Source organism: Physcomitrium patens, chromosome 22, assembly GCF_059467195.1.
Source record: "Physcomitrium patens ecotype Gransden chromosome 22, ASM5946719v1, whole genome shotgun sequence".
Lineage (NCBI taxonomy): Eukaryota > Viridiplantae > Streptophyta > Bryopsida > Funariales > Funariaceae > Physcomitrium > Physcomitrium patens.
In genome coordinates this window covers 1,573,177-1,584,634 of record NC_143431.1, presented here as the reverse complement: position 1 = coordinate 1,584,634, position 11,458 = coordinate 1,573,177, and the positions used below count along the sequence as shown (strand labels likewise).

General features: G+C 38.0%; 1 protein-coding gene across 1 annotated transcript; it reads left to right on the top strand.

The window, feature by feature from the left end:
• Positions 1–1,154: 1,154 nt before the first annotated feature.
• Positions 1,155–4,589, top strand: LOC112275120 (cation/H(+) antiporter 18). Its single transcript, XM_024505159.3, has 4 exons — positions 1,155–1,244; positions 1,439–1,840; positions 1,953–3,365; positions 3,509–4,589. The coding sequence occupies exons 2-4, from the start codon at positions 1,643–1,645 to the stop codon at positions 4,379–4,381; spliced, it is 2,484 nt and encodes an 827-aa protein (XP_024360927.1). The 5' UTR covers positions 1,155–1,244; positions 1,439–1,642; the 3' UTR covers positions 4,382–4,589.
• The last annotated feature ends 6,869 nt before the right edge of the window (positions 4,590–11,458 follow it).

The window sequence follows — 11,458 nt, the reverse complement described above, 5'->3', positions numbered from 1 at the left end:
AATCTTGCACATGGATAGGTTGGCGATGGATGCAACAGCAGTTCTTAATGTGTTTAAAAAGAAAGCATTACAGAGATTTCGTTACAGTGTTGAAAGAATTAATTTAATAACGTAGTTTGTAAGCCTGGAATTCATCCTTGCATCCATCCCAAAGTTGTCGAAAATCTACGAAACGGAATCAAATGTTATTATAAGATTGTGTGCAAATTTCATTCAACTTTTGTTTTGTTTTGTTTTGTTTAAATTTACTTTTTTACGGTTTGTTCTCATTCCTGATTTTGTGCTACAACAATATTCTCGAATGTATACAGTCATTCGAGAATACTGTATAGGCATCAACCAATGTTAGATTTTACACCACTCCCAAAGAACAACTCGTTATCAAATAATGAAGAATTTAGACGTTGTTGAATCTATCATGTTAAGCAGTTTTTAGTTCATCTAAATAGACAGCGAACGAACAAACCAACTTTCAAAACTTGTCAATTCGAAAAATTCCTAAATTGCATTTTCGACACGATCAAACAACCTAAAACCACTCAACAATGCCTGTAAGCACCCAATTAAGAAGAACAAAATTTCATCACCTGCCTACAAATAGCCATCATCGACAAGGCGTTGGCAGATTCGTCCCACTTGCAACAAAAATATGTCTGGAAACAAAAAATTTAGACAACTTATGGCTGGTTGACATGATCTGGTCACCATCGAGATTAGATGGAGTGACGTGAACATTCTTTCATGCCAAGGTGCAGATTTGTCGTCGAAATAGCAACGAAAGAAGCAAAAAAATGTCATTAAAAAAGAAGCGAGTTGGAATTGCTTCGAAAGGGGCTTGGATCAAGTCAATGCCACCAAGTTGCTCGCCGTAATGGGAGTCGTTTTTGTTTTTGCTTTCCCCCCCGAGCGCATTGCGGGGAGCCGTAAACACGGCCAAGTTCCGTGCATGATGTGATCGGTGTGCGCAGTGGGAGGGCACCACGACTTCACTACCACCGGTGATGGGGCTGATTCTGCCGAGAATAACTCCTGGAATGTGGAGAAGGGGTGTCGCTTTCTGTTGATTCAATTCATATTTTGCAAGCCCCCGTGACTCGTCTGATTCATATGAGCATAAATCTGCCGTCTGCTCCGTTGTTGGCACCTTGAGCTACCCCAGATTGCACTTGCACATCGCTTGCGCTCTCTCGCCTCGAACTCGCAGTCCTGTCAAGCCGCTAGTCGCGAGGCTCGAAGTTGTGCAGGTAATGTTGCGTACTCTCTAATCCGATTCGGTGGATGTGAAGTTTCTGGAAACGTACCAGGATTCGCAGTGTCGTCCTTGCGTTTTTGAGGGTGGTGCTCTTGTGAGTGGCTGAGATAGTTATTTCTTCAGGTTTCTCTTAGCAGAGTTCCACGATGAGTTTGCTGACCCTGGTTGTTGTTTGATCGTTTGCAGTTTTCAGGTCCGGAGTTTCAAAATGTCGGGGAAGGGTTACTGGACCACGCTTTGTTTTGGGAGGTTGCTTGCTTGGGTTCGTGAGTACTTAACCCTGGTTTGTTAGCGTTCAGTTTAGGATCCAAGAGATCGGTTGTGTTGTATAAGCGGATCGGCGAAGGCGAATTGTCTGGGCACCCAATTTTCTAGCTTGAGTGTTGCAAGATGGCGACCGGAAATGCCACCGTTACGACGTGCAAGACGATGCCTGCGTCATCGAATGGCGTGTGGCAAGGGGATATCCCCATTCACTTCGCGCTGCCGCTGCTCATCATCCAGATCTGCATCGTGCTTACTATCACGCGCGTGCTTGCCGCCCTTTTCAAGCCTTTGAAACAGCCTCGGGTCATTGCCGAAGTTGTGGTAAGTCAATTTTCCCAAGTGATCAAGGCAAATTGGTGTATTTTATTCGTATATTGGTGATGGGACTGGACCCGGGGACTCCACTGATGTATTTTGCGGCTTGGTAATTTAGGGTGGAATTCTACTCGGCCCCTCAGCTTTGGGGAAGAACACGGCGTACATCGCGAACATCTTTCCGAAGCAGAGTGTGATCATCTTGGAAGTGTTTGCGCAAATGGGGTTGATCTTTTTCTTGTTCATGGTGGGACTGGAGTTGGACATCCGGCAAATCCGCCGGACCGGGTTCCAGGCCTTGGTGATATCTGCTGCAGGAATTGCGGTTCCATTTTCAACAGGAGTCGGGGTCTCCTTTGTCCTCCTTAATACCATCGCCGGTGATGTGAAATTCGGCCCGTTTGTTGTCTTCATGGGGGTGGCGATGTCCATCACGGCCTTTCCAGTTCTTGCGCGAATTCTCGCAGAGAGGAAGCTGTTGACCACAGAGGTTGGACAACTAGCCATGTCCGTAGCAGCAGTGGACGACGTTGTGGCGTGGTGCCTCCTCGCTCTCGCTGTGGCTCTCACCGGCACCAACACAAAGCCTAGCGTGGTAGCGTGGGTTCTTCTCACCGGAATCGCCTTCATAATCACAATGTTCGTGGTGGTTCAACCAGTGATGAGGTGGGTGGCCACTCGGTCAGCGGACAACGAGCCCGTGAAGGAAATCTTAGTATGCCTAACGTTTGCCGGGGTTTTGATAGCCGCGTTCACCACGGACTTAATTGGAATTCACGCAATTTTTGGTGCATTCTTGTTTGGTCTCATTGTCCCAAAGGACGGACCCTTCGCAGTTGCCTTGGTGGAGAAGATAGAGGATTTCATCTCCATTCTGATGTTGCCGCTCTATTTCGCATCAAGTGGCTTGAAGACCAACATTGGAGCCATTAAAACTGGTCAGTCCTTTGGACTTCTCGTTCTGGTCATAGCCGTGGCTTGTTTCGGCAAGATGTGTGGCGTATTCTTGGCTGCGACGGCTTCCAAAGTGAACCCTCGGAAGGCGCTCACGTTAGGCGTGCTGATGAACACCAAAGGTCTCGTGGAGCTTATCGTGCTCAACATCGGAAAAGATCGTGGAGTTCTGAATGAGGAAACGTTTGCCATCATGGTTCTGATGGCCCTCGTCACAACATTCATGACTACTCCCCTTGTGATGGCACTCTACAAGCCAGCCAGAAATCCTATTCCCTACAACCGCAGGAAGCTGGCCATGGAGGACTCCAAAGACGATCTGCGCATTCTGTCGTGTGTTCATGGTATGAAGAACGTCCCGGCCATGATCAATCTCACGGAGGGAACAAGGGGTATTCGCAAGCGTGCTCTTCGTCTCTACATCTTACATTTGATGGAACTCTCAGAACGTACTTCTGCCATCATGATCGTCCAGCGGGCTCGCAAAGATGGGCGCCCTTTCTTCAATCAGCGCAAGTCTGCGGAAAGTCGAGATCAGATTGTTGCGGCCTTCGAAACCTACGGGCATTTGAGCAAGGTCTGCTACATATCCTAGACGTTGTCGATTAGTAGAGAACTTTTTTTTATTTTTTTATTTTTTTTATTTTATTTTGAGGTCCCAATGCCGGATATTGCAGATTTCTCATAAAGCTTTCCACGGTTTTGTTTCCAATCTCGCAGGTCACTGTCAGACCGATGACAGCCATTTCCAATTTCGAAGACATGCACGAGGATATTTGTGCGACAGCAACTGACAAACGAGCCGCAATGATCATCCTCCCTTTCCACAAAACCCAAAGACTCGATGGCCAGTTCGATACAACAGCTCCCGGGTTCCGGCTCGTCAACCAGAAAGTTCTCCAACACGCGCCCTGCTCGGTCGCCATCCTCATAGACCGCGGCGTGGGCGGCTCCGCTCAAGTTGCACCTAACAACGTCGATCACAAGGTAGTTGTGTACTTCTTCGGCGGTCAGGACGACCGAGAAGCGCTAGCCTACGGGCTGCGCATGGCGGAGCATCCTGGCATCCAACTGCACGTGATCCGCTTCTTGAACAGTAACATCGACACCACCATTGAGATCGACGGGCAGCATTCTGAGAGCCTCGGCTTGTCGAAACTTCATCACTCTAGTCTTGACAAAGGATACCATATCGCCACCGGGGCTCTGGACCAAGATCAGGAACGCAAGTTGGACGAAGCCGCGTTGGATGGCATTCGTAAAGGCGAAAAGGGCAAAGTGGATGCAGACGAAGTGCACAGCAAAGTATCCTGGGAGGAGTGCCGCGTCGCGGACCCCTTCGAGGCGGTGGTCCAAGCCGCAATAGCAGGCGATCACAACATCATCTTAGTGGGTCGATCCAGACGACCAACTGCATTTGTGGGGAGTATGGTACACCGCCACCCGGAGTACACAGAGCTTGGCCCCCTCGGCGAAGCGCTCATGGCGCCGGAGGTGCGAGCGTCGGTGCTGGTGTTCCAGCAATACGATCCTCTCTTGGACTTGGACGCGGCGGCGTCTGCCAAGTCTGCGAAGTCGGCGCCTCATGTCTAGATCCTAGACCCATCTTGAAAACACGGTTCATCGCAGCCATCTGTGTCTGGGGCTGCGGTCTGTTTGTGGCTTCATTGTGGACTAGTATCGCTGCTTCATCTGTGGTCAGTTTGCCAGCCTGACTGGCTGTAGGTGACATGCTGTATTCTCTTTCTCATGGCCGCAATTCCTTTGTGCCCTGATAGTTTATGGTTGCTCTGCTCCGGAACATGTGTTTTCTTCTGTACAATCTCTGCATGCGGATTCTACCTGTGACTATCTCGAACTGAAGATGATCTGAATTTTGTCTCTAACTTTGGGCTGTTCACGTTTTGGTTGTTAAAAGAGGACAATGGGCACGCAAAACTCTACAAAACTAATGCGACCTAATCTCTTTTTAGTGAAGTGGATTGGTCTATCATCATATGTTTTGGCAGTTTGAAATAACTTAAATTGTAGAATCAATAAATGATGATACTGGTCCTTTTTGAAAAGAAAATTTTGGACATGCATCCTCTTTTATAAAAAACGAACCTCGTTCTGTGTATATTCCACAAGTATCCTGCTGCTTTTGTTTGTAACAATTGCTAAATGCATATCACTTGATCACCCACCCACCCCCCCGCTGTTTTTAATGTTAACATCTTAAAATCTACGAAGTCAAGAAAATTATTCGCGATTTTTGAAAAATGCACATTTTATTACTCTACGACACTGTTTACTCTTTCGAGAAGCGGAAGATAATTCCACTCATCGAATGAAGATAATTCCACAAATGAATTTAGTACAGAAACTTCTCACAGAGGTGAAAATTTTAATTGAAAGACCAGTAGTTGCCCTTAGTACATGCAAATATGGCTTCAATAAATTAATAATAAACATCTTTAGATTGTAGATAAAATTTGTGGATCAACAATGGGAAGTACTGCAAGTGTTTGTCTATGCACCTTGACTTTTTCTACATCCAAATTCTATTTAATTTTTACTACATAATGATAAGATTGGATGTTACTATAGGTGGAGCTAATGCCTTTTGAAGTTTTGTATTCAATTATTTTCAAAAATTATGCTTCATTTTCCTTTGGTTCTTCCATAACTTCTATAAACTTAAAATTTTCAATAGTTTTTATGTTAGTATTTTATCATTAGTCTTCCACTTATCCACTAAAAAATTTCCCTTCTTATTTGATCATTTGTAATTAACTCTACTTGTTCTTTAATGAGATTCAAAAAAAAGAATCTGAACATTTCAATTGAATCAAAAATAAAAATAATAAAAAAAAACTGTGTTGAAAATAAAAAGAAAAAGCTCAAATGCTTCAACTTGGATTACACAATGTTTCAATACAAGAAAGATCTATTTTCATTTGTCATGTAGAAATAAAGAGTACACTTTTTGTATAAAGCTTTGTGCATTTAAAACAATGGATGTAATAACTTTCGGCATTTGATTAAAACAATGTGATCATTATCAGTTCAATTAAGTTAATTTGGTTTCTAAACACTTGAGTGTCCAACTTGGTGCTTACATAATATTTTCAACATCCTCCCTCAAACTAGTAGGTCTTAATAATAGTAGGCCATAGTATTAGAATAACATAAACATAATTAGTCTATGGATACTATTATAGGTATTAGAAGTAATCCAATGGATTTTTGAAGTAAAACAAATTGATCAAAGAAGAAAGCCTTCATCAAGAGATTGACCAATTGATTGGTAGTGGAAATATATTAGATGTCAATATTGCCAAGGTGTTGATGTTCTTAGATGAAATGATATATAATATCAATGTGCTTTGTACAATGATAGAATTTAGGATTAAGCACTAATCATATCGTGCTTTAGTTGTCAGAGAAAAGTTTTGTTACTTGAGTAGGTTAGAAACATAAATTTGTACACAAACATCAATGCCAAATGATATCCTTGGTTGTTGAATCAACTACAATGTATTCCAATTTTGTTGTAGAGGTGGCTATGCAATTCTGTTTTCAATTGTATGTATGAACTGAGGTACCATTGAGTAATAAAAGTATGATAGTATGGGATTTGCAATCTATTATATGACTTGTATTGTTGGAGATTTGTTGTTATTAATAAAATACAAGACAAAGTGCATGGTACTTGCAAGATAGCAAAAAATATGGATAATTGCTTGATGATGTTGTTGCTAGAGATTTGTTGAGAGCTAAGCAACCATACTCACAACATAGTTGATGTAAGGCCATCCAAGTGTTTGTGCTTAAAGAAAATTCTCCATAGCAATATAGTAGAGAAAGTGAGGTTAAAAAAGCTTGCCATTATTATCTAATTTGGTGTTGGGGTTGCTAAGGATGTTCAATGGAATACAATTGTTGAAACCAAAGCAAGCTAATATGGAGTAGAGATAGCCAACATGGCTAGTGATGAGTAAATGGCGAGTCCATCATTCTCAAAAAGTGATGATAAGGCAAGGTTTTGTTTTTAAGATGTACACATATGGATCAACCTTTCTCTATTTGAGATCAAATCATATGAAAAAAATCATGGAAGATTTGATTCTATATGTGGCTTGAGCGTTTTAAATTATATAGAGTTTTGAAAAGTAAACATATGAGAGTCGGGATTATAGATTTGCAACCTCAAATCCTAGAGTTGTTGAATGTAGATTTTAGTATCTACAAAACTATAAAAGAATATTATGTGGGTGTCAAATTGTATAATAGTCATGTACTATTGTGTGGCAATAGCAAGCATTATTTAGATGGATTTATATTTTTCAATGGGGTTGAAAGTCTAATCATAATCTATATTATATTTTAGTATATAGTCTTTTGTAATAAGGCATGCTTTGAACTTGGCCATGATTCTATTGAGGTTTGTTTTTATTTTGTAAATTCATTTGCAATTCAATGATTTGAAACCAAGAAGAAGAGATATAAAGCACCATGTGTTATTTTGAAAGAACAAGTTATATTCAACCTCTATTGCTTCCACTTTGTTGCTTTTGAGCTAACTAGAAATTCTTTATATAAGTTTGGATTATTAGGGATGTATTTTCTAGATACAAGATTAATAAAGAATCAAAGAAAAATATAATTTTATAAATGAAAAGGTATGCTATGGATGAAAGATGGTTGTAGTATTGATTATGTTGGTGGTGAATTTGGTCTTCTTCCAAAGAGGCACTTGATTCTAGTATTTGGACTTTAGATAGTAAAAGAAGATGGTAAGCATGCTTGCTAATCATATTGCTCAATTGCCTCAAAAATTTGAATGTCTACAAATGTAAGAACTTCGATTCAATTTAAATTTGTGATGGAAGGTCAAGCAGTGTTGGCGTAGTGAAGAATTTTAGGAGATATCTTTTGAAATAATAATAGTCTTGAAAAAGCTTCAGGAATCACTTTATTAGAGATGGAAAGCTTGTCAAAGATGTTGTTGCAGCTCACACTAGTTTTTTGGTGCTTTAGATCCTAGAAATAATATGCCTTTATATTAATGCAATAGCCAACAAAATTAGCTTTCACATTTTTAGATCTAATTTTTTTGAATACTTTTTGTACATAGATATGTATTACATATTCAAAGTTCTGTAAGTAAGAAACCATGTATATTTTTCTAATCCAAAGCTTTTAGGAGGTTTTAAAGTTTCTGATGTAAGAAGCCATGCATTTTAATAGATAGGCAATTGTATTCACTACTTCTCTTCAAAGGCTCATATTTAATTTCTTTGTACGAAGTATTGCACATATGCATTTGACTAGTGTACAATTTTTTCTTTTATACTTTTGTTTTGTTGTAGATTTTATAGGCTTATAAGATCATATTAAATTTTTGAATCAATCATAAATTTATTAAATTCTTTGCCTATGAATCTCCCTCTCCTAATCCCTAATTGCTTTATAATTTTTGGATATGATTTCTAATTTGTTAAAAAATAAGAGCACAAAGATCCTTAAATTTGGTTAAAATGTCAAATTTGTGGAAAATACAATGGACTATTCACTAGCCTAAAAATTTTTTCTTTAAAGAGGACAAAATATCATGCTTTTCCTAAAGACTCTTAACTCATTGATTTACAAACATTATTGTAAAAGAAAATTTGTAGTCTTTTGGCTATTAGTGATGATCTTTGTTTTAAAAAGGGTTGATAGGTACTTTTTCCATGAGCACAATCTTTCTAGATGTTTGGAGGAATTGCATGATTTAGTAGCTCCAATCTCTAGATAACATTGTGTGTTTGCATGTCTATAATCATGGCATTGTGTGTATGGCCGAAGTATTGATGCCACAATAAGAATTTCTTTGTTGGTGCCTTGTGTAGCTCAACCTTATTCCTTATGCTATATGTCATGCCTATATTTTCTTAGGAAATTTTGAAATTTACCCTTAGCTTCAATTTGTATAGTTTGTTGACATAAAAACCTATCAAAATAAATTTTCTATTTTCCTTATTACTTATGAGATAACATGTGTATTAGATGTATATTGTAACAAAACCTTAATTTAGAACATATAATATTTGCTTGATGCATTGAATCTTCTAAATATCAACAATATCAACAAGTTTGCACTTGATTCTAATTTAGCCAATTCCTTGTATTCAAAGTTGTATGTTGTCTGCAATCATAATGGGCCAACATCTACATGATATGCTTTTGAATGAAGTAAATTAGTCCAATTGATCAATTGTGTAATGTGTTGTTCTTCCACCCATGTACTATGTATCTTTATTGTCCACAAGAACATGGTTATGTGCCATAAATGCCAAATTATCATCTTTGTCAAGTTCTTCAATTATAGCAATATTGGCTTTGCATTCTTTAATGTCCAAGCTTCTGCTTTCAATCATGTCTTGGTTTTTCTTAGCTTCAAAATATTCACTCTTCTAGTGGCCTTTTTGACTACATTTCTTACATTTTGTTTTCTTCTTAAGCTCCAAAATATTAACAAATCATTTATACCTCTCTTTTGCAAAAAGAGGCTTGTAGCTTGGAATTGAACTATGGCTGTAGTTAAAAAAATAATGGAACGAGACCGAACTATCTCAAAAATCTAAGACCCTTCTAAACCACAACAACATAAATCTCATCACAATGTATGATAGAGGAGACTACAACTAAAGAAAATAGAACAAAATTGAACATGAAGATACAAAACCAAACTTTACTAAAAGAAAAGGTTTGAAGTCATCTCTAATCAGATATTCAAATGGCCCTGGTCAATCCTATTTATACTTTGTCCAATCATCTTCGAACTTTCTAGAATGTTCTTAATGGTGGATCCTACTTAGATAACTGGCTTAAACTCTTCTAAAATATTCTATAATATGTCCAACATAGCCCATTAACTTAGCTTCAATTCTAGAAACTTTTATAAACTTCTCAAACATGGCTCCAACTATCTATACCTATGCGTCAACAATATAAATATCTTATCTATATCCTATTGCAAATAAGTTCTCTCTTCTTTGTCATCCATACACTTTTAGATGCGGTTTTTGTTTTTTTCCTTAAGCAATTGCAATATCATCATTATAATGGTTTGCTCATATCATGGAACAATGTTCTAGGTTGAAAGTAGATAGAAGAATCTTAATGGCAAGGAATCAAAAAAATTGCAAATGATTGCTTGGTCTAAGATGGATTTGCTAAGATTATTTGGTTGATTTGTAAGTTGTTATATGAAATTGACATGATCGACCACTTCAGCATTTGTTTTTATTTTTATATCAAAGAAACTATTATTGTAGTAGTTGCACATTCTTTGTAGTATATTGCTTATGATTCATGAATAAAATGACACTACATTTGTTTAGATGTGTGACAATTCATTAATCTACGCAGGAGTTTTTTTTTATTTATAGTAGAGATGAAGAAAGATTAAAAAGTTGCATTCTTAATAGCTCATTCTTCTTTGCTAGCAAATGATTCTTTTGAAATTGTGTCATTGAAAATGCCTTGGAGCTTTCTTGTACAAAGTAAGTTGCTCATCTAAAATTTCCAAACATAAAAGTTCTCTTTTGTATATTTCTCTATATGTGTGGTACTAATATTCATGAGATCATGTTTGAGAGAATTTTGTGCAAGAAAAGGCAATAGGTTTGGCTTTGGACTAATCCATTCCAAAGTTTCCTTGTGGACAAGGACATGCTCTTTGTGGATCTCTTCTTCCATCACAATGGTGAAAGAAAAGTTTGAGCAAAAGAGAAAAGAAAGAAGGATCCATCTCTTGCAGAAAAACAATCATGTATAGGTAAAATGCACAAGTCAAGAATGATTCAAAAAAGATAGCTAAAAGATATATCTATTTGCTTGAGCTAATTTTCTAGGGAGAAAATATGTCACATGAGAGACAATGAGAACATAGACCCATAACTTGGTGAAAATAAAGTCGAAGAACTTGAATGCTTCAAAATAGATCATATAATGTTTTAATACAAGAAAGAGATGTTTTCATTAGTCATGTGGAAATAAAGAATACACTTTTTGCACAAAGCTTTGTGCATATATAATAGTGGGTCATAACAACATTGGGCATTTGGTTAAAACAGCATGATCATTATCTGCCCAACTAAGTTAATCTGATTTCCAAACACTTGAGTGTCCAACTCAATGCTTACATAATGTTTTTGACAAACTAATGGCTATTTAATGGCACAAGCATATTTAACATAGAAGAAAAGAAAAGAAAAACATAATAAAACATAACTCATACATTTATTTCAAAATACTAGTTTCTTTTAAAGTGCACTTCCAAATATTAACACCCCACAAATCAATTTCAAGATTACAAAGTTTGTTATTTTTTCTACCCAATGCTTAGGTTATGTAAAAAATAAAGAGAGTAAAGCTACTTATATCCTAAAACCTAATAGGTGGATATAATAGCAATAAACCATGCATATCTAGTAAACAATGGAACATATTCGCATGTATACACACACAGGGGAAGGCCACCAAACAATCATAACTGACAAATTAAAGAGTGACTACCAAGGACACAAGCACATGTCAAGTTAAGCTTTCGAACGAAAGATAAGTTTATCCATTGCAATGAAGATTCTTCAGAGATGATTATGGCGCAATCCGTGAGAATTCCCAATAACGAAACCAGCA